Source organism: Spea bombifrons, chromosome 3 (assembly GCF_027358695.1).
Source record: "Spea bombifrons isolate aSpeBom1 chromosome 3, aSpeBom1.2.pri, whole genome shotgun sequence".
NCBI classification, from domain to species: Eukaryota; Metazoa; Chordata; class Amphibia; order Anura; family Pelobatidae; genus Spea; species Spea bombifrons.
Genome location: NC_071089.1, coordinates 74,023,077 through 74,046,898, shown reverse-complemented (window position 1 = coordinate 74,046,898; position 23,822 = coordinate 74,023,077). Strand labels below are relative to the sequence as shown.

The 23,822-nt window shown below is 38.0% G+C and overlaps 1 protein-coding gene across 2 annotated transcripts; it reads left to right on the top strand.

Moving 5' to 3' along the window:
- Positions 1 to 267: 267 nt before the first annotated feature.
- OGFRL1 (opioid growth factor receptor like 1) lies at positions 268 to 23,101 on the top strand. Of its 2 annotated transcripts, none has more exons than XM_053459458.1 (7): positions 268 to 742; positions 14,826 to 14,915; positions 16,903 to 16,981; positions 17,614 to 17,692; positions 17,890 to 17,956; positions 19,936 to 20,081; positions 22,133 to 23,101. In XM_053459458.1, exons 1-7 carry the CDS (start codon positions 470 to 472, stop codon positions 22,863 to 22,865), a joined length of 1,467 nt encoding a protein of 488 aa, XP_053315433.1. In that variant the 5' UTR covers positions 268 to 469; the 3' UTR covers positions 22,866 to 23,101. The 2 variants fall into 2 exon arrangements, with proteins under 2 accessions (XP_053315433.1, XP_053315432.1); XM_053459457.1 differs by having other exon boundaries at positions 16,900 to 16,981.
- The last annotated feature ends 721 nt before the right edge of the window (positions 23,102 to 23,822 follow it).

Below are 23,822 nucleotides of genomic sequence, written 5' to 3'. Positions count from 1 at the left end.
TGACTGCTGCCCCCAGCATGAAATCCCCACTCATGAGCTTTACTGTGGAACTGGAGAATAGAGAGAATAGAGACATTTCCTTCTATGAGGGTACAGATAAGTGTTACAGTGACAAAGACATGGTGTAAGCTATAGAGAAGCACTTAGGAGATCTGTAAGGAGGAGGAGGCATGGTTCTTCCTGATTACTAGCTTCAGTGTAAAAACCCCCAGTCAAAGCTTAATGCTCCTCCTCCCATCAGTGTGTCATTCATATAGGAAGGGGTTACCTCTCTGTGCCACTCTCGCCCAGGCAGTTGAGTTGTGTGGCTAGCAGCAGGCTAGTGTGCGGCCTGGAGCTCAGCTGCCCCTGCAGTGTGACATGACAGTCCCCATCCCCGTGCACAGGAGGCTGCCGTGCTAGCGGCACACAACTGCCTGCTTGGCAGCCCCCACCCGTCCCCAAGCTGCAGATAGCCACAGCCGTGTCAATGGGCAACCTTCTCAACGGGGTCAGCTTCAAGGAACCCACCACAGTGGAGGAGTGTGACTCCACATGGGAGACTGACTCTGGAGGAGAAGACGAGCAGGAGGGCGAAGAGGAGGAGGTCGACAGAGGGGAGAAAGAGGAAGAAGCCAAGGGAGAGCAGAAGACTGAGGATGGTGGCAGCGAGGATTGTGCAGCTGAGGAGATCCTACAAGGAGGTCTGTCTGGGGAAGCGGAGGAGAAGACAGAAGGGGCACGTAGCCCACCGACCGAGCAGGTACTGTGCAGGATTCACAGAAAGGCAGCTAGATACTTTTAGAGACAGGGGTGTAAGGTGTTTAGCCTGACCTGTCTGGGATGCTGTCACTGATGCTTATTGAACAGGTATTAAATGAAGCTTTATAGAAGACACCCTATGACTGTAGGAAAGAACATTGAGGAGCACCAATGGAATCCTATAGGCTGTACTTAAGTCATACAATGTCAACTGTTGAGATGTCAACTGTATAGCTGTGTTCTTTTTATCCACTCCAATCTTTACTGTTTTCATGATTAGATTTTATGGATTTGGCAGGAATATAAGCAATGTTCTTCAGGTTGATTTGGGGGTTTAGGGATGGATTTGCACCTTTGTAGGTGATGCAGAACTTAGGGAAGGATATTTGAAAACAAATTAAAAAGACATATATTACTGATAATGAATAGCTAAATATGTATATGAAAATATATTACACTTGTGGGTCTGGATTGACCAGTTGTATGGCTTTTAATGCTTAATCTATATTTTTCGTCACAGATTTTAAAATCACCTGTGCATTTATTTCTAAACCTAAGTCCCTTGTCGTAAAATGGCGAAACGGTGGCCCAATAATTATTTGCCTTTAGTCTAAAATTTTTACCGATAATTTAAGAATATTGTGTATTCTGGTATCTGCATTTTTACAGATAATTCCCACCAACATTTTTTTAAATGATTTACTCCAAAATATAAATTGTACCTCTAAAGATAACCTGTAAAATAAATAAGGGAGCAATATGCCTGTTTCTTTTTTTTTAATATTAGTGGTCAGTTCAGTTTTGTTACTTAGGTTAAATTTGCAATTGATTTCATATTTGTAATTATATTGGATATTCATCCACTGAAATGACCATGTATAAGGGAATTGCAACAAAATCTTCTATGTTGAAGAGTTGATTTCTTTGTGGCAGGGATTCTATAAATTGGAAGAGACTGTAAAATGATATAATTTATATGTAGATCTGTGTCTAAACATGTGTTTAATGCACCATTACTGTAAGTGAACTTAAACTTCTATTAAGGTGCCTTATAGCCTCTTAAAACTCCAATATAGTTAAAGATCTATACATGTGTAGCACTTCAGATTCACTTTGGTCCATCAAGCAAATTGAATGACCTGGATTAGAAGTCACAGTTGAGACACATTTTGCTGGTCATTTTTTGCAGAATCTCCCAACTGAAACTATAACTCAAGTTCTGCACGCAGAAAATTATTCCTAAATGAAAAAAATGCATGTACAGTATATACTTTGTGGTCAGGTGTTTCAATTCTCACAGTGCATGTTCTGTTCAAGGTAGGGATCAGGTTTGAACTTTGCCACAATCAGTCCGTACCAGTGGCACACTAGCCTACTTGCCGGACTAATGTGACGTCTCAGTAAGAGAGGCTGTAGTGTGAAACACTCTTTAAGGCATGTTAGGGCTTGGGGGGTATAGTGATGTAATAAGATATCTTCTTACAATACGACAGACAAAAAATAGTATGTTATTATAATTACACTAATTAAAATACAAAAAAGTTAAAGCTATGGGCAGTTTTATAGATCACATTATTTAGGATGGATGGCCTCCCTTTGGGTCACTCTTTCCTCCTGTTGCCCCCTATTCTATGAAAATATTTGCAGGTATGAGTGTTTCGCAATCTTCTGCGGCTCTGAATTTCACAATAATGTATATATATATATATATATATATATATATATATAAATAGCAGGAAATGGGTTCATAGATTCAATTGAGCAAATCAAGTTGCATAGACTAGAAAGTTAGAAACAGATAATTCGGAAACCTTTTTGCCTTTATCATCTCATACGGTATCGCACTAATGTGGCGGTTTCTCTTGTGATTTAGCAAAGTTCCATCCCAACCTCCACCATCACCAGCTATGCTTCTCAGTGCATCCCCTAAAAACAAAAATCTCTCTCTTTGGCCATTTGAGACATTAGAAGGTATGTTTTAACTAATTTCTTTGATGGTGCTTAAAGCTTTGCAGGTACTTTTTTGAATACTGTATAATGAACTGTAACATTTTGTATTTGATAAAGTGTCAGATCGTATTTAAACAAAACACACAGCAACACAAATAGTACATTTAAGTGCTGTATAAATATTTCATGGCACTTTATATATTTTAGTTGCCTCTCATATGTACTGGGTTACATTACTGCTTCTAAGTGTCTATATAAAATAAATGTATACACTGCAAAAATTGCATTAATGGAGGGCAAATGATATCTGGGAACAGTAAAAAACACACTTCAGATAAATGGAAAAATGAAAGTGTCAAGTTGGGCTATAGTTCTGGTTGTTGTTACTGTGGCATGTATAATATATATCAAAAATTGTATCATATGCCCATCTCAGAATCATTCATGAATATTTGAAACAGCTGTCTTGGAGATGACACATGAAGATGTCATCAATAATGCCATATGGACTGAAAAGATTCTTTGTTTTCTCACGAAGGACCCGAAATATAAGACCCTTGAAACGACAATTGGTGGTTCGTGTCTATGTGAATTTCATGTCAGCCAAATTTATAGCTGGCACTATAAAAATAAATGTAATATATGGGTTTCATTCACGAAGTATTGAGCTGTGATGAGATTAGATGAGAAATTTCAGTTTAACTTGCCTGGGAAACTCTGCTGTAGCGGTCCTTCCTAATGCTTTTTTTATCTCACCCTTTTCGCAAACTTTTTAAAATGTATTTTCTCTTAGTTTATTTTTTATTGCCTTTTATTACATTTGTTTTTTTATACACCTTAAAAACATGTCATTTAAATATAAATATATAGTGGGGAACTTGAGGGAGCCATAGATGTTTGATGGGAACGCCACTGAGAGAATAGGTCAAGGGGTTTATTGACAAATGGGGGAGTAAGAGAGTTGTAATTTCATTAAAATTTAATTACTAATTTGATTACCAATTTAAAATGTGGCAAGTCTGTCATGCAAGTAGGGTAGAGCTACATAGTTAAGTTGGCTAGATACAATTGCACTGATTCAACTATGCATTATAGAAGGCCAGCTCTTCTCGATTTCCAGAAGAATGGAGCTTAGTTGGCTCTTTATAATGCAACTCTTCCCCAGACTCGCTTGCCAATTATATTCCTCTTAGGTAACCTCCACCGACCCAGGGTTGAGGGTAGCCATGTAAATCTGCATCTGTATTCTAGGGGAGGGGAAAATTCTACATGGACAAATCAAAATTATTCAAGCAGGGCTGGTCCAACGTGGGCTGGCCCGGAATCAAAGGTGGAAGCATAGTGGACTGGTAAGTGTGTGTGTGTGAGAGTGTGCGATTCCACTACATATCTCAACAGCATGCAGACTGTGACCACTAAATAATACTTCATAGAAATCAACAGAATCAATAGGGTACACAGAGATCAAGAGTGTGTGGCGCTATCGACCAGCAGCCCACCCAGCATTAGCCCAATGCAAAATGGCTAGTCCGGGCCTGAAGAGTATACTTGCATTGGGCTAATGCTGGGTGGGCTGCCGGTCGATCTCGATCTCTGTGTACCCTATTGAATCTGTTGATTTCTATGAAGTAACATAATGGATGCATTTTACACATACATTTCCGGTGATAGAACAAATGTAAACAAACCATAGGTGTGTAGAGCTTGTCGTATTATTAAGGATGTTATTACTGCATAGTCTTATATTGTTCTTCTAGTATATGAGCTTCATGCCAGGAAAATAACTTTTTTCAAATGGTTTTACCATATCAAAGGAACTTGTGAATTGTGCCAAGAGACTTAAAATTGATTCATTTGTTGGAAGCAGTTCTATTTAAAACACACACACAAAAATGTTTTCCTGCATAAAACGTTCTACACCTGTAATACCCAAACATCACTATGAATTATAATGATACGTAAATGTATTATTCGACAATTTTGTATTTCTTCTGTTTGGGAATGTAAGGCTAATTTCAAACAATCTCGACCAGTAGAATACAATATTGTAGTAACAACACATCTATTGATGATTAACAGTTACAGTTAATGATGTATAATTTAAACTACTTTGAAATTTTTCTCTGATCTCAATCGGAGACGAAGATCTCTGAACTTATTATATAGGCAGCTTTGTGAATCAATGAATGCTTTGCGCTTTGATTATGACATGTGCTCACTAAATGTGTACATGCATTTGGATTTGTGCCTTGGGAATTGCGTGAGTACAGATTTAGCATACAAACGGCTTTTTCATGAAAAGTCTGCATTTTGGATGGCTCATTGAAATTGATTACATACTGTTAAGTTGTGCAAATCCGAGACGCAAATCTCAGTTTCCGTGTGCTTAACTTAAATATCTCTAAAATAATTACACTGATTGGCAAACAAGAAGCACGCGCCATTGTACATGGATTTAGTTTAAGGTCTGTGACAATAACAGTTCCCCTTTTTAATCCGTGGCCGGTATTGATTCAGGAATCAATCATATTTGTCCTGCTTGTTTTTGTGGTCGTCTCTTCTACTACTTGCTTTGTATCATTTTGTGTGCTTAGTATGCCGTTATCATTTATAGGTATAACCTGAGTACTCTATTGTATAAATAGTTTCTGCTTTTTGATAAACAAAATTGACCTCATGTTGAGGCAGAGTAAATGGTGGTAATTTGACTTTATGGTGGTGTTTATTGATCATTGGGTATTAAGGTAGTTTATAGATTATGTATGTAAGCCTTCTGGATAGTTTAGTTGGGAGTTGGGCATTGCCAATGTACTCTAACATCATGTGTTTGAGCAGTAAATACTAGACTTGTGCATTCGTCTTCGGGCAAACATGAAAACGAACACGATAACCCCTTCGATGTTGCATTAGATAACGGGAGCGGAAATCCATAGGTTAAAGGGCCGTGCAAGCGACCAATAGGCTCACTCGCACGGCCCCTTAACCCCTTAAGGTGCAACAAGTGCACCAGGAGCCTAAAAGTCTGTACGAGCGACCAACAGAGTCGCTCGTACAGACTTTAAAAAGTTAACCCCTAATGAAGCAACTTGTCCGGCAGATCCCACTGGTCTCCCTGTTCTATCAGTTAAATGTCCGTGCAAGCGACTTTATCGGTAGTTCGTACGGACATTTAACTGATAGAACAGGGACACCAATGGGATCTGCAGGGTAAGTTACAGCACCAGGAGCCTAAAAGTCTGTACGAGCGACCAACAGAGTCGCTCGTACAGACTTTTAAAACCCTAATGCAGCAACTTACCCGGCAGATCCCACTAGTCTCCCTGTTCTATCAGTTAAATGATAGAACAGGGAGACCAATGGTATCTGCCGGACAAGTTACGGCACCAGGAGTTTAACAGTCTGTACGAGCGACCCTATTGGTCGCCAGCAGGGGGCTCGTCTGCCATCAACCATCGACCAATAGAGTTGCGGACATTTAAACTCCTGGTGCCAGAGCTGCTGCGGTACGCGTTAACCCCGTATTAACCCCTTAACCGGAAAAAAACGAAGAATGTCCACGAATATTCGCCCGAAGAGAAGACAGGAACAGGCGAATATTCGCGGAATACGAAGATTTTTTTTTACGAAGACGAGCTCGAAGACGAGCACGAAGACGAACACGAAGAGCCCCTTGGTGCCCAAGTCTAGTAAATACCCAATTACATGTTACTCTAAAACCCATTGTGATCAAATATGGAATTTAACAAAGTAAAGAGTTTTTATTCTGGTGGGCCACAGTTTTCTAAATCAGAAGAACACAGGGGATACCTTCTTACCTTGCCAGATCTGCTGTAAATGGATAAAGAAATATGTTGTGACTATTAAGACGTTTCTTTACAGTAGAAATATATCATCCTAAATTAATTGTAAGAAAAAAGTCTAAAAACACTACTTTTCAAAACAGAAAAGTCTTTTCTTCGTTATACATGGCATTCTCTAGAATGATCTTCACACATTTTTTTCCTGTATCTATTTTCAGCCATTGTTTCGCTTTCTCATTTAAAAAACCCACACAAATTATATCTATTTTTTTTTCCGAGACAAGTAGGTTTTTTAAAACCATATTCATGCATGCAAGCAATATTTTTTTAAATGTAAAAAATGTGAATAAATTCCTTAAATTGACAACTAGAAAATTAGATTACCTAGATTTTTAGATAACACCTGAAAATGGGGAAAGTACCATGTACCACATGTACCACTGAGCCGAACCCAGCGGGGTGCTAACAAGCTGCTTGAGCACAAAGATGGCACTGTCAAGCTGGTCACAAAGATGACACTATCAAGATGGCACTGACAACCTGTTTGGAAACAAATATGGAACTACTAAGTTCTTTGTGGGACAAATATGCCACTGACATGCTGTTTGGGACAAAGATGGCACTGTGGGAAGTGGGTAGCATGTTAATTGGGGAAGTTGGGGCACAAAGAGGTGGAGTGGTTATCATAAAAATTGGGATTGATAGAAGTGTTATGTTTATACAGAGGAGGAGTTAGCAATATAGCCATACTAACCTGGGGCATCCAAAAATTCTTGCGTCAGTGACCCTAGGCGCAGCACTGATGTGCCATACAGATTTTAGAGTGTTAAAGATTAAGTTAAGCCTTCAGTGACAACAAATAGTTTCACTTACTCAGCAATTTATCTAACTTGTTGGATAAGTAAATACATTATATTACTTATTGCTGGATAAGTAACCTGCATTAACAGCATTTAACCATATACCGCATTTGCTCGATTATAAGACAACCCCCCCAAAATTTGAATATTAATTTAGGAAAAAAAGAAAAATCCTGAATATAAGACTACCCTATATAAAAAAAAATTACCATATTTGCTCGATTATAAGACGAGCAGCAGAGGTAATCTGTGCGCATCCCACAGCTGGTGAATGTGCCGCCACTTCTGCCGAGGCTTCTATGCTGCAGCACCGAAAGGTCATGTGATGCAGGCGCTCCAGAGGAAGTGCCGGCAGCAGCGGAGGTTGTCTGAGCGCATTGCACTGACATCCACCGGCTGCCGCAGAGGAGGATCCGGGTCCCCTGCAGCTCTGCGGGGGATCTGGATCTTAGTCTTGTAGTCAGACCTCTATTTGAGGTCTGATTAGAAGACGACCTCTGAAAAATACATTGTCTTGTAATTGAGCAAATACGGTATTTACCTTTTAAAACTAACCTTTAGAAAATAGAAATATGAATGACTATTCTACATTGTGTATTTTAGCATAGATATAATCTAAGATGACTATTAATAAACCTATATGGCACAAGAAGGTTATCATAAGGGTATTTTTTTGTGGATTCCTTCTCTGTGTCATCGCAAAGACATTTTCTATTATTTCTGAGAAACAAAAGTATTGAAAAAAAATAAGCAAGGCGTTTTTCAATAAAAGCTATACCGTTTGTGTCTGTATTAGATTAGATGAGATTTTGTTCTCAATTAGAATTCCTATTCTCCTGCAACATCTAGAGATTTTATTTTACACTCTGTTATTATGCTAAAGCCCTCGTGTGTACTGGAGCATGACATATATAAACTTAACAGTGTAAATATTGTTAGTACTGAAATGTGCACTCATAAATAGGTATTCCTTTGGTTTTGTTTATTTGCCGTTTGTGACCAGATATAAAAGCAGCTAACATTACACACTGTAATTTATTCATACAATTTAAACATCAAACAGGCACCTAGAAATTCCTACAAATCCTAATTTCTATATATGAACCGCTGGTTTAAACAGTCCTATCTTAGACTAACAACTGGACGCTGATTGATATTTCTAGTTTAATGTTCATACAGGGCTGGCCCTACAATAAACAGTCCTGCGGCGAGTCTCCCTGCTCTGCCACGGTGCCGGTTTGTAATGCTGAGCGCCGGAAGTGACGTTTCCGGTGCTCAGCATTACAAGCAGGCACCGTGGCAGAGCAGGGAGATTCGCCGCAGGACTGTTTATAGGTAAGTACAAAGGGGGGGGTGATACGGTAGATAATGGCGTCGGCGAAGTTTAAAATGCCGCCCCCCCTCCCCCGGCGTCGGCAGGGGAGGGGCGGCATTTTAAACTTCGCCCCAGGCGGCATTAAGTCTTGGCCCGGCCCTGTGTTCATATATATAATGTACTGGTGTGTGAATGTGGAGTCCAGCCCCTTCCGACACCAATTCCTCTGTAAACCTTGGATGAACTCCTGACTGTTCCATCACTCTACAGTTTTTCCTCCCAAGACATCTCATAACATGCGTGTGCCCTATTTCTACATTAAAGGGACAATCTAGCATCTTAGACAAAGAATGCATATTTAACTATTTTGTAAATACTTTTATATGCATTCATTAAAGATGTAAGAAAAATAAAATACCTTTAGGAGACACTGCAGCTCCAGAGCTTACTTAGTTTAGCCACACAAGTTAAATATTTTTTAGGACAAGCAGGGATTTTCTTAGAAACCTTATAGAAAGAGATAATCCATTATTCAGTACATTTTTTTAAAAAAAAGGGAAAAATGTAGAAAAAATGCTAGTGCAGAAGAATAGATAAATAGATAGATAATTTAAAAAATAAAATGAAAATGTGTAAAAAAAAATGGCCAGCTGTACAAAGACTCTGTACTAGTCATCAAGCGCCTAAAAAAGGGAATTTTTTTTTTCAAAAATGCACTATTCTATGCCTCTCTCTCTCTCTCTCTCTCTCTCAAGAGAACAGTGAGGAAAGGGGCAGCGATCTCTGCCATGAGAACTGTTAACTGACCATGCTGTTAGCAGCAAGCATGTGATTGGCTACTCAAACAATCATATGCACGGAAGTGGCTCCTGTTGGCTGATGCTGGTCTGGCTGGGTCTCTGGACAGCCATCAACATCAGTCCTGCTACAGTTAGCCATATAGGTGTCAGAGGCGAAGAATGTAATATTATGTCCTCAGCTCTAAGCGTAGGTTTTACAGGGATGTGATATTACATATTCCAGCCTTAAGGGGTTGAGGTGCAAATGATGGTGTTGGTTTTATTACATTCTGTAGTACAGCTCTAGATTTCGGTAGAGTACAGGTAGAGATGTACAACAAGCTAGCACATCTCTTCGCAAACCACCCTCCAAGTTGCACACCGCAGAACTGCTAAACTTTAATAGTTTAATTGGTATACCTTATACAATGCAAGAAGTGCTCAATATAAAATATGCGGGTGAAAGCCAGCAAACCCTGCACAAAAGACTTGAGCACCATAAACATTCTTTATCCAATCCTGAAAAGGCAACATTTCTCAATACTATATTATACATCAAGGTATTAATATTACTGGCCATCTTTATTAACACACATAACTATAAAACTTGGGTACGAAAATATTTTAACATCTTCAAAGAGCAGTAGATTAAACCAAGACTGTAATTATACGGCACACAACTCTTTATCTGTTTCCATTTTTTTTTTCCGGCTCTGCTAATCCGTGTCCCCATCTGGGTTTATACTTCCTATGGATTATCACTTTATGTTAATCCCCTCCACGCTTTAGTCCATTTCTCCTGAAGACGAGATCTTTCAGGTCACAAAAGGTTATGTGAATTTACATGTTTGAAATATGTTGGTCCAAATGAAACTCAACTCAGTTCTCTTGGGCTAGTATGGCTAATTCCAGTTTTCTTATCAGGCATTGTCACGGCATTAGTTTATTAAAATTCATAGAATTTGCTGGCATGATGCAAACCTATAATTATGAAATCCATTTTTTTTATATATATATATATATATATATATATAGATAGATATACTGTATATTTTGAATTTTATGTCTTTAATCTACACTTCAAATCTTAAAGACTCGATTTTTTCTCAAAAATGTTGATACAAACAACAGTTTATATGAGTTTGCTTTGTGTCTGGAGCCTTGTTAGCATAGTTCATTAGTCTTTGTATTTTAGGCATGGGAATATTTAGCTCTTTTCCTATTAAGAATACAGTAGACACATGTTCCTGGATAAAATATGTAGGTCATCAAAGGAGACTCAGATTTGCGTTTTTGTCTTATTTATAGTAATTATATGTTGCATTTACTTGAGCTTGTAGTATTTGTATACATTTAAGTTTATTTGTGTCTATAGAGTATCTGCTAATATGGTTTAGATGATACCCCACTGCTGCTATGATTTTTAGAACAATTATTTTCACTGATTCAGGGTCTTTCAGTATCCTGATAAAAGAGTCAGATAAACTTAGGCTTCTTGTCTTTCCCCAGAATCATTTCACACTGTAGGTCAACATGCATAAAAATCTTTTAGAATCCCCACATGCCTGTTTGTTTTGGCAGTGTATTCCATGCTGAACTCCATTCTAGGGAGATTATCTACCTTAGATTCCATCGGCACCAACAAATAACCATCTCACGCAGTGATGTAAGTGTCTATTCTTTAGATAACTGGGTATTCTAAAAATAAAAAAACAGAGAAATCTCATCATTGGCACAAATGTTACCTGTTCAATTGCATATATTTTATGTGTGTGCTCTTCATCCTCCTTATCCATGTACAGTGCTTAAACTGCACACATGGAATGCAAAGTATATCACACAGCTAGTGTCACTTTGCAACCAGGTTATTATGGGGATTCATTTCAAATCTTGACTCTTACTTTCAAAGCTCTTCATAGCGGTTCCCCTACTTACATCTTCTCACTCATCTCTAAATACACTCCTAACCGGTCTCTCTGCTCATCCAATGATCTCCATCTGTCCTCTCCTATGATTTCTAGTTCTCATGCGCGCTCACAACACTTCTCAACATCTGCCCCTTCCCTATAGAATGCCCTTCTCCACTTATCTGACTTTCCCCCTGCCTTCGGTCCCTCAAAAAATCCCTCTAGACCCACTTCTTTAAGGGCACCTACAACCTTTTATCCTCCACTATTCCTTTAGCTCTCTTTTCCTAGTCCCTCTCCTGCAATACTTATACCAATGTGTCTCATCCGCCCCTAGCAGGGTCACTTTTACCTATTCTGTAATACACTCTAACCCCTTCTAGATTGTAAACTCATTTGAGCAGAATCCTCCTCACCTGTTATTCTGTAAGTCAAATTGTTATGTTATATACTACTTGTTAGGTCCTGCCTACATTGTACCTCGGAATATGATGGTGCATTATAGAACAAGAAATAATAAAAATACTAATGTTAAACTACATTTATACATTGAATGCTGATTTAAGAGAGGTGTGGAATCAGTAGATTGATCTAGGGATGTCTCCAGCCTTACTGTATATTTCTACAATGACTCTCCCACCTTGGAAGAGACAAAATTGTAAGGGCATGCTAACAATAACATTATTATGAATAAATACAAGACTGTATCAACTGGTCCATAATTTTAATTTCCAAAAAGTTTTTGCTTAACTCCCAGTTTGCTTAGATTCTAGTGAGAACTGAACCCTGCCAAAATAGGGTTCTCTTTTCAAACTGAATTATAATAATTCACATTTGGGCAGGAATTATTTGATGCTTCCAGAGCGTGCAGTTCTTTGTGTAATAATAACTTGTTTGGTTCTAGTCAATTTACACTGTTTTGCCTCAAATGTTTTTCTTTACAGATGCAAGAAAATATTGCCGAGCTGGCAGAACACTAAAGTAAAGTAAAAGGGATCTTAATATGTATAGCATGGAGGAGAGAGGGGGGATATTACAGAGACATCTAAACACTTAAAGGGATTTAACAAAGTACAAGAGCGAAAATTATTTGAAAAGAGGAGAAATGTTCGAAAATTATGTCATAATCTAGAACTTTCTTATTGTTGGTGTAACACACCCTTCTTGCTGCACGACTGCTGATAATTGCTAATATTTGCTTATATCCATATTCTGATTTCAAACACTTTAACATCTAGTTGGAAAAATTGGACAAATATTACCTCTGCTATAGCCTACACATCATTTAACCCTTTATTTGCCTACTGCTCCGCTAGCTTTCTTTTGTGTATCACACATATCCATATTCTAATTACTTCTGCAGTCTGGGTGTATTATGCCATCTTATCTGTTTAACCATTCATTCTACATAGAATCCGGCACATGCTTTTGCCTGTAACTTTATGCACTGGTATATTCTGATCTGTGAGAGATTTCACAATATCACCATCTATTTTGTGAGTCAGTTGGCCAAAATCTTCACCAAACTGTTTACCGTATTTATCGGCGTATAACACGCACTTTTTTAACTAAAATATGAAGCTGAAACCCTACCTGCGTGTTATACGCCGATAAATCCTAGAGCCAGTGGCAGAACTACCGGGGTCGCAACTGCGACCGGGCCCTGGAGTTCTGCCAGTCAGGGGGGGCCCAAGGGGTGCCGAGCGGTTGCTGAAGACGACCGCTCGGCAACTCTCGGGCCCTCCTGACTGACAGAAATCCAGGACTCCTCTGCTGGCGGCCGCCGCCGCCTGCCTCAGCCGCCTGCCGTCGCCGCCTGCCGCCTGCCTCAGCCGCCGCCGCCTGCCTCCGCCGCCTGCCGCCTGCCTCAGCCGCCGCCGCGTGAGCCGCCGCGTGAGGCGTTTGTCTCGGGTGCCGGCGCTCAGCAGTGAAGCGCCGGCACCCGAGACAAACGCCTCACGCTTCCAACACAGGAGTTGAAGGTAAGAGAGAAAGGGGAGATCCTGAGAAGGGGGGTTAGGGTGTGTGTGTCTGAGTGTGTGTGTCTGAGTGTGTCTTACTGTGTGTGTGTCTTACTGTGTGTGTGTGTGTGTGTGTGGTTTCCCAGATAGCAGTGATTCTGATGAAGTTTTTTTTGTTCAGTTTTTTTGTTCAAAAATGGGGGTGCGTGTTATACACCAGTGCGTGTTATACGCCGATAAATACGGTATTTAAAATATCAATTTCTCTAAGTTTTATATCTACCATAATAAATATGTTTGTTGTCTTCTTACCATTTTTCTAGTATTTAGCCCTCCCTGGCATCGTAGACCTTTGGCAGAATCATACTCTTATGTTTGTTTTGGCATTATTTTGCATTAATAAGGGCTTTGCGTCCCCATGTTATTACCAATAAAGGTTTTCTACATTAGCTCCTAATGCACTCCATTGGAACTTGGTTGCAATGAGTATTTACTTGCCATGTCTTATTTGTATATGTTAATGTTACTAAGCAAATACTTGATTATTAATTTTACTGTTATGTTTTTTAAAAAAAACATGTATGTTAGTAAAAAAGTGCAAAACTTCCCCTCTACCCTTGCAAAACCAGATCAGTCTTGAAATGTGAAGCCATTTTATTTTTAAGGTATTGTGCGATCAAAAATAAAATTATGTAATATGTTATTATTGCTTCTATATTCACTTTACTCACTAAGATACTTTTATTGGATGCACGTATCTCTGGGATGTCATTTTGAGATATTGATTGGTTTTTACGGCTTCCTCCAAACATGACAGCGCAGGTCGTCCACCTCACTTTGTGTCTCTGGATAGCTAAGACCGAATAATGGAGCACAATAGGTCATTTTTCAGAGCTTCAGACCCGTTTAGCTTGCCGTGTGAGTCAGGGATTTGGCAACTGTTGGCAAGACACGGCTACGGACAAAGCAAAAAAAGACATCAGTTATTTTAGATATTGGAGATAAGCAATGGAGAATCGGCAAAGTCAATAAAATTGTTGTAAGATGTCTTATTTTTTTGCTGGTTGTATTCCGTTTAAGGAATATTATTTAAGACTTACTCTAAATAGCTTAAAACACAGCACATATGTTGCTCATTGTGAAGCACTTTATGTTAGAAGTTTTTAATTACCTGTGAAGTTTGCAGATGCCCTGGAAATGGTGATTTCAGGGAAAAGCTCTGCTGTAAAATCCCTGGAGCTACATCCTGAAATGTAGCCTAAGCAGAAATTAAGCCAACTCTCGCTAAATGTTGATGTCAGGGAGAAACGTGGAATACTGTGATTCTAAGAGACTTGTGCTTTTTGGTGGGGTTTACAGGTTTTACCTCCGATGTTTATAATGTTTATTCCCTATGTGATTATGTCTTACTAGTTCACTGACTAATCTGTTAATGAATGGGACCCAAGGAAACAAACAGGAGTTAAATAAAAACACTGAATAATCTCAAATTATTATTTTTTTTTTTTGCAGAATAACAGCAACGTAGTTGAGCAAAACATCAAACCAAAGAGAAGTTTTTATGCAGCACGAGATCTGTACAAGTATCGACACCAGTACCCTGTAAGAGAATTTTGGTATACCTATTATTTATCAGACAGTGGTAGTTTTTCTACCGATATGAAAATATTGTCCTTTTGTGTCTCTCTTAGTTATATATATATATATATATATACAGTATATATATATATATATATATATATATATATATATTATTTTTAATTTTCCAAAGAATGTTTGCATGTAGCTTGAGGAACAGATGTACACCAGTAATAATGTGAAGACTGTATGCAGAAGAGGACTCCTATGTTAAGACCACTGTTACTGTGCTTTTGTGAATGTAATTACATGTGTGCTCTCAGGCCTGTGGTTTCAGATGCCAATGTCAATTACCATAGTACTAGCAAACAAAGTGATAGCTTGTAGGCACTTCTACAGTGGCTTTAACTCATGGCAGCATTGCTTTACTCTGTCCAAAAATGTTTGACATTTTCATGCACATCTTTTGTGTTGCAGAGATTTAGCTGTCACAGTGTATTAGTAAAAGGGACCAAGAGGTGCTGCAAGGCCATCAGTATCTTTTGTTTACCTGTAATGACCTCAAAATAAAACACACGCTATTTGATTTTAGCCAGGGGTATTAATAGTAGTGTCAGGTCCAACCTTCTGGCATTCATGGGGTCACAGGCATAAGGATAGGGTTGCAGCTGAGACCCAGTATAATGATGCCCAGTTATCTGCATACCATCTGCCCAGTGATCTTTCAGGATCTGTGCATCCAATGGCTCAGATCTCTTTTCTTCTCTTTTTTTTCCCACCAAGTGAATTTTTATCCTGATCCCCAGGTCCATAGTATTGCATATAAGGGCCAGAACCCGAAGAGTGATATTTGGTGGGACTCATCTTTCTTCTCTTACAAATGACTTCAAGAGTTAAGCTGTGCAGCAGAAAATTATTTATTTCTACATCCAGGGGCGTAACTAGAAACTTCAGGGCCCCGGTGCGAGAATCTGTTAAGGGCCCCCCCCAACCCATCTATCCCTTTCTCACTATCTACCCACTCCCTCCCTCCCCCCTCTTCTCACTCTCTCCACTCTCCCTCCCTACCCCCCCCTTCTCACAAGCTACCCTCTCCCTCCCTACCCCCCCTTCTCACAATCTACCCTCTCCCTCCCTACCCCCCCTTCTCACGATCTACCCTCTCCCTCCCTACCCCCCTTCTCACGATCTACCCACTCCCTCCCTACCCCCCTTTGTAGGTCACTTACCGTCAACTCCTGTGTTGGGAACGTGAGGCGTTTGTCTCGGTTGCCAGCGCTTCACTGCTGAGTGCCGGCATATGATGTCATATGCCGGCGCTCAGCGTGAAGCACCGGCACCCGAGACAAACGCCTCACGCTCCCAACACTGCACTCTGGGCAGCGCTGAGGCAGGCGGCAGCGGCGGGGAGCAGAGGAGTCCTGGATTTCTGTCAGTCAGGGTGGCCCAAGAGGTGCCGAGCGGTCATTTTCAGCAACCGCTCGGCACCCCTTGGGCCCCCCTGACTGGCAGAACTCCAGGGCCCGGTCGCAGTCGCGACCCCTGCAACCCCGGTAGTTCCGCCACTGTCTACATCCCCTTTTCTTACAGTTAATGACATCTGTGTTCTAGTTTAACCACATACTTTAATACTCATTCTTAAAAAAACACATACCAGAATATATGTCTGTAGAACAATAACCTAAGGTAGAAGCTTTAATTCTCCATAATCTGAATGATAAGTATGTTACGTTCAAGGAGATTTGTTTGGCCAAACACATCTCCTGCATGGAAAATTGCTAGAGGATGGGGAAAGGGAAAAATGCATATGGGGGATTCTACAAATATCCTCATGCGTTTAAAGTGCATATGATGACCTTGGCGTCCCTGTAAAGATTGTGATTTCACATTGATTGTTTCTCAACAGCAAACCTTTGTAAGGAATGTCCAAAATCTGAATTCCAATAAAAATATTCAGCTTCATGTGAAATGTTCTTCAAATTTATTTTCTTTTTTTTTTTATTTCCAGCAGAATTTAAAAGATCTTCGCTGTCAAAATGATTTGTGCAATCTCAGATTTTACATGAACAAGATCCCTTTTAAGCCTGATGGTATGCTTAGGTTAATAATCTGCACTTTATATCTTAGTCCATTATTCATTGCATTATCCATAATTCAGTATCTTCAAATGTTACCGGTACTATATATATATATATATATATATATATATATATATATATATATATTCATAAACACAAAACCATAGGATAATAGGGCTTAGTGTACATAGACACTTGGGTTATTACATAAAATTTTGGAAAATGCTTAGCTTTACAGTATGTTGACTACTATTTGAGCCTTTATAAAGGGACTATAGTGATTTTATTGTAATTAGTTATTTAATACATGTTTTAAACCAAGGAAACTCTTTAGGATTGTTTTAAAAAATGATAGTATCCTCCACTAATCCAGTTGGTTTTGAAAATGTCCACCTGGAAACATGTCTGAGCCTATCCCTGTTTTCAACTATTCAATCAGGTAGTTGTGTTGTGTTTTTTTTATATTGCTATGTTTGAAATTATGAAAATTACTTATTATTATTTAGATTTATTTGTATTAGATATTTTTTTTATTTTTTGCCCTTCCTTTAATATTTTTTCATTTGGTGCTCTTGATTTCTTGCCATAAAAATCAAGAGATTTTGAACTCTATTTCTAAATTATTTGTATTTTATTTTTAACAGGCGTTTACATTGAAGAAATATTAAATAAATGGAAAGGCGACTATGACAAACTGGAACATAATCACACCTATATACAGTGGTAAGCACAAAAAAATACCTGTCCCCATCAAGTCAAAACACACGCAACAAATATCTGAAATCCCTGTAGATATATTAGATCAATAATATGACATCTATATTTGCCTTTAATTGATTGTGTTCACATTTTCAAAGGGAAGTAACATATACAATGACTTTATCACAAATCTAATTGTTTTGCACTTTAACTTTTTACAGGCTTTTCCCTCTGAGAGAGCAAGGATTAAATTTTTACGCTAAAGAACTGACCTCGTATGAAATTGAGGTAAAAAAAAAAATCAATCCTATGGAAAGCCAATTGTCATGATTTCCTGCAGTTTATTACCAAATAAAAAAAAGTTGACCCTTCCTCTTTTCCGCGGTAAAGCCTGCTTCTTTTCGGTTTCTTCATAAATGCTTTTATGTTCTTGGCAAACTGAACTGTGTTATTTCTTTCTGCGCTCCTCTTCGAGAGCTGCTAATGGATTCTCTCCAATCGGAGCAGGAAGACATCTTTGATGTTGCTAATGGCTTCAGAAGCTCCCGTGTGACATCTAGTAATACATCAGCTGGAAGAGAAAAAAAAAATGATTTGATGAACAAATGACATAGGACGACTCACATTTAATTTCACCCTTGTGCAGGTTTTAATAAGTGATCTTTTCTTCCGAGAATCCAATTAAATCCCTGCTACCCTCACTATGGAAATGTTTAAAAGTATTAACCTAAATGTTTGATAGCTCAATTCCAAAACATCATAAGATAAATCTTTCCACTTTCTCGTTATATGATAATATAATTACATTTTATCCAGCTTCACATTTAATCAAGGCACGTTTATGCTTTATTTACCTGCCAACCCATGTATATTTATATACGGTATATATATATATATATAAGCGATGCAATAAAACTAGTGAATTCATCGTATGGAATGCGTTTGAGTATGGCACAGGGATGTAATGGCACTTATCACATCTCTGCTCAAACCCAGGATATCAATATAATTGAATGTGTCAGAGGCTCAGAGCCGATACCTCCATTAGTATGTGGAGTGATGGCCCATTGTTGTTAAATGTGCCTTCTATTATACTACAGTACTCGGCAACACTGCCAAATTATATATTGCAGTGACAGGGCAAATACAAGCCATGAGATGTATTATTTACAAATGGGAAAGGCATCCGCTGTATTGCTCAGTAAGGAAAGTTCAAATTACCCTAGACCCCTAAATTTATCAGAATATTGTACAATGCAATATACTAACAAAATTTGAATCGAAATAATTGAAACTGAAAATTATTTTAAGAAAGCATTTCACACTGTCCCACACAGTTAAGATAATAAACGAAATATGTTGGGTACGCTCATGAAAAGGAATGGTTACTAGTTCCTCTGCGGTCAGTCTTAGGACCTGTTCTATTTAATTGCTGACAACATGGAAGTTATCATTTTAGATGATTTAAAGGCAAGCAGGTGGTGCAGTAAAGCAGTAGGGAAATAAACTGTGGATTACTAGGTTGTATAAAAGAGGTATCATTAGTTTGAAGTACAAATGCCACTGTATTGTGTGCTGTCCTGGAGACCTTGGTTTCACAAGGACACAAGTAATTCAAAGAAGGTCCACTAAAATAGTACATGGGCATACTAATAAAACATACCAGAAAAGATTTACAAACCTTAATATGTAGGCTTTGGAAACGAGAAGGGAGAGGGAAGATATGAGTACAAGCGGGTGTCATTTTTTTTTTAAAGGAAGAACTAGAGAAAGCTCAGGAATCTATATTAAGGAATACTAGATGGGCCAGTAGGCTTTTTTATGCTGTCAAAATCTATTTCTCCACCAGCTGGATACACATGGCCACACGCTGTGTGACCCTTAATATGTAAAGTGTGCCCCGCACATATTCAGGTCACCTCCAGTCTGGCTGTAACTGTAATGGAGAAACTAAAGCAAATGCAAATACTTTCAGTGTGATATATATAGAATGATTCTAGGGCAAAGTTTAAAATGAGTTCTCAACATGAAAGCAGCCATCTAATATGAGACCAAGGCATGATTATGCTTGGAGTCTTTACAGCAGCAAAAAAAGTAAATGGGCCGAATGCGTCTTAGCTGCTATCAAATTGTATGTTCCTATTTTGTGTATCAGCACCAGCATTAAGAATATACACCGCTTGTCTGAAATGTTATTTATCTACCCCCATTCCATTCACTATTGCTTTTTTTTTCATCATTTTCCAATCTTCTGTTTTGCTTCCTAGGAATTCAAAAAGACCAAGGAAGCCAGTAAAAGATTTGTTTTGGCATACAAGATGATGCTGGATTTCTTTGGTCTAAAATTAATGGACAAAAATGGAAATGTTTCACGTGCGTCAGTCTGGCAGGATAGGTTTCAGCATTTAAATGAGTATGTGAAAATTATTTTTATTGCTATTATAATCTCATGATTGTATGTTTCTTTAGACATTGTTATCTAAAGTGTGCTAAAGAAAAAGACCGATTTTTTGGCATACCCACTTTGGATGTTTAATTTGTTTGCCAACACCAGTTTTTGCGATTTATCATACTGTACTTTTTTAGTTAACATACAGTACATAATGTATATTGCAATGTGTTTTGCATCATTCAAGTTTAAATGTCAAGGAAATCTAACAAGACCTCAATATATTAATTGTATCATGATAGTAGACTCGTAATAAATTTCATGGACATACACTTGAGGCCAAAACTTTACATACACCTACGCTAAAGACATTCAAACTCAAGTTTAATGTTGCAATACATTTCTTTTGGAAAGTCAATTAAAGAATCTTCTCTTCAGAGGTAATTTTGAAGTAACCGATTACAGACAGAATTCTTTCAGCTTTTATTCTCTATCTTCAGTGGGTCAAATGTTTACATACAATTTGTTAGTATTTGGTAGCATTTTTATATGCTTCCATTGAGTCAAATGCTTGGGGTAGACTTCTACAAGTTTCTCATAATACCGTATTTGCTTGAATAAAAAGAAATGGTTTTTTTCAGAGAAAATGCTCTGAAAAATACCCCTCGTCTTATATTCGAGGTTGTCTTATAATTGGACATCAAATAGAGGCCTGACTATAAGACTAAGATCCAGATCCCCTGCAGCGCTGCAGGGGACCTGGATCCTACTCTCTGGCAGCCCATTGTCCTGTGGCTTTAATATTTATGGTACTTAAATACTATGTTAAAGCTTATGGATTCGATCTGATTTTATGTTTGTTAGCTTCAAAATCAAGATCTCTGCTCCACAAAATAATATGATGGTGTCTACTAACTTCTGGATTTATTATATTCACCTTTTTAACTAGTTGCAATTTAAGTGGACGAAACACCAACATTGTTGTAAGACATACTTGAATTCTATGGTCTGTCCCATTATAGGCTATTAGCTTTTGTACCTAGACAATTCTTGCAGTGCTTTATCTTTCACAGTCTGATAGTTTACTATAAATAGCAAATGCCAGTACTGTAAGCTTCCAGTCATTACTTTTTATTACTTTTTTATTACTACTTGATCTCTAATGCAGTTTATTTCTAGAGCCAAAAACAACTGAAAACAATAAAAGAAAACAAGGATCAGTTGAAACTTTAATGTTTAAGAACTATAATTTTGGTTTCATGGCTCTATTCCAAAAGGTTTGTAATAACCTGCAATTTTGTTATACAGTAGGATTTTTGAGAAACAAAATTGCACATCAATCATTAGAGGTCTTCTTGAAATTGAAATAACTGTATTCAGCTTTGTAGTTTTTTTTAATAAATAATTACACTAGAGTTGCTAAAGATTTGTGGAGTTCATAGTCTAATAAGAGCTATAATGATACACAATGTCATGATGGCGATATGGTGTTAATAAAATTCAACCGTTTTTAATGCCTTTATGCCAAAATGTATAAAATGATGTATAGTTTTCTCATGTAAATGCATGTTCTAGGTGTAATACTAAATTAACATTTCTGTATTGTAGAACACACAAGACTGGCATTTAATTAGCAGAGATCCCCCCCAAAATATGGTCCTCGTCTTGGGGCTGGATCAGTGCATGGAGCTAATGACGTAATAAAACTAGATTTTGTTTTTTAAGCATAATTATGGAATTGAAACCCTTGCTATGTAATCCTACCCTGAAATATGTTGTGCACTGCTACCTACAAGAGCTTCTTGAGCAATGTACATGTATGTACAACCACATATATTGGATACGTTTACTTTGGGTGGTAATTTTGCATAATGTGGAATGTTCTCCCAACATTAGAGGAGCATACCTAGGGACCACCTTGTTTGACTTTGTAGGGTCACAGGCCTAAATATTCTATTGGATCTGTTATATTACACCTATAGAATTTAGCAGCATAAAAAAGAGAGATTGGACAATAAATTGGTAGTGGCAATGGTACTTCATATTACTAAATACTCTTCTTTCATTTCTTTTAGATCTCAGCACAATTATTTAAGAATAACTCGTATTTTGAAAAGTCTTGGGGAGCTTGGCTATGAAAACTTTAAATTTCCACTTGTAAAAATCTTTCTTCAAGAGTCCATTGTGGAAAACACAATACCAAACATGAAACAAAGCACACTGGAATATTTTGTGTACACAATCAAAGACAGGAAGGAGAGAAGGAGACTTTTACGTTTTGCATGTCACCATTACCAGCCTCCCGAGCACTTTATTTGGGGTCCACCAAAAAAACAACAGGTTGAAGAAAACAAAGCCACGAAAAAGACAATACCTCCAACAAGATCACTAAAAAAACATTCCTTAAAATCCAAGGATGCTAAGAGCATGTGTACACCTGATAGTCCAGAGTGCATGTCTTCTAAAAAAACAGAAGGACTGACTAAGCAACCAACACCCGAAGTGAATACAATCAAAGAAATATTGATACAAAGTGAAGACACAACTAAATGTGATAATGACTTAAAAGTTTATCTTGATACAAATGAAACAACTTCCTTGGATTCAACAAAACATTTAGAAGGACAGGAACCTGAAAATCTGCAGAAGATGTGTGATGTACACAATGTTGTAATAGTTGAGGCTCTTGATGAGGGTACCAAAGATTGCCTATGCAGTCTATCACCTGCAACAATTAATACTGCGGAGCTGGCTGCCTCTCCAAAACAGGATCTGGAACCCGACCTTGAAACAAAAGATGGGATCTAGTAGAAATCCCAGATGTAACATTATTATTCTATATAAAATCAAATTACACCACTAAGTATTTTATTTCACGGTTACATTGTAACTGAACAATGTGCAGATATTCCATAAACGTCTGGAATTGGTGAATCAAGGATCACATGTTAAAAACTGTATCTTTTTTAATATATTGGCCCGCTGCATACGAACTACGTAAATGGAAATAATTCCTACCAGTTAAAAGCCTGACCCATGGCTGTGGTGCTGTTTCACAGGTGTACAAAGTACTACGGAAATGCACATCTATGGAATAATAATCATAAGAGACGTCACCATAAATAGTAATTATTTATTTCACCTCTGGTGTTGTTCAGTATGTAGCAATTTAACTTGTGTAGACTTTTTTTGTAAAGTACTGCAATGTCGGAATCAGGGATATATTCCACAAAGCCATATATATAGTAGTTTTGAGTGGCTGGATCATTCTTTACCCTGGGTCATAATTTAGATCATCTAATTTCTAATGCAAATATTTCTTTAGCATACGTTCTATAGCATTGGCATCCATCACCATTATTGTTCTAATGTATATTTATTAAGTTCCGCCACATATATATGTACATCAGTAGATGTCAAATTCTCGGTGCCCATTCGGCATGGCCTCTAGGATTTGCTTTGCACCTAGGGTTTGACCTACTTAGCACTAACTGTACAGAGCCGGTTCTGTATCACTTAGACTGCCTTAAACAGAGCCAGCTTTTCCTTTCTACGAGATACCGGAAGGGAGGTGCTCAGCAGGGTCACATAATCCCATGTCATGTAACCTAAAGAAGTGGTGGAGCAGCTCCTGCATGTTGCAACCGCTTCTCAGATGTATATTCACTAATGCTCAATTAAATATGTATTTTTCAGAACTATATTAAATATTGATAATATATTAAGCTGTTAAGATATTTAAATATATTCAAAAATATATTAATT

Excerpts from the sequence above, each read along its gene's own strand:
- OGFRL1 (XM_053459457.1), top strand. The coding sequence starts at position 470 with ATGGGCAACCTTCTCAACGGGGTCAGCTTCAAGGAACCCACCACAGTG. Across the intron at positions 14,916-16,899 it reads AGTATCGACACCAGTACCCT|CAGAATTTAAAAGATCTTCG; the intron begins GTAAGAGAATTT and ends TTTTATTTCCAG. Across the intron at positions 17,957-19,935 it reads TGACCTCGTATGAAATTGAG|GAATTCAAAAAGACCAAGGA; the intron begins GTAAAAAAAAAA and ends TTTGCTTCCTAG.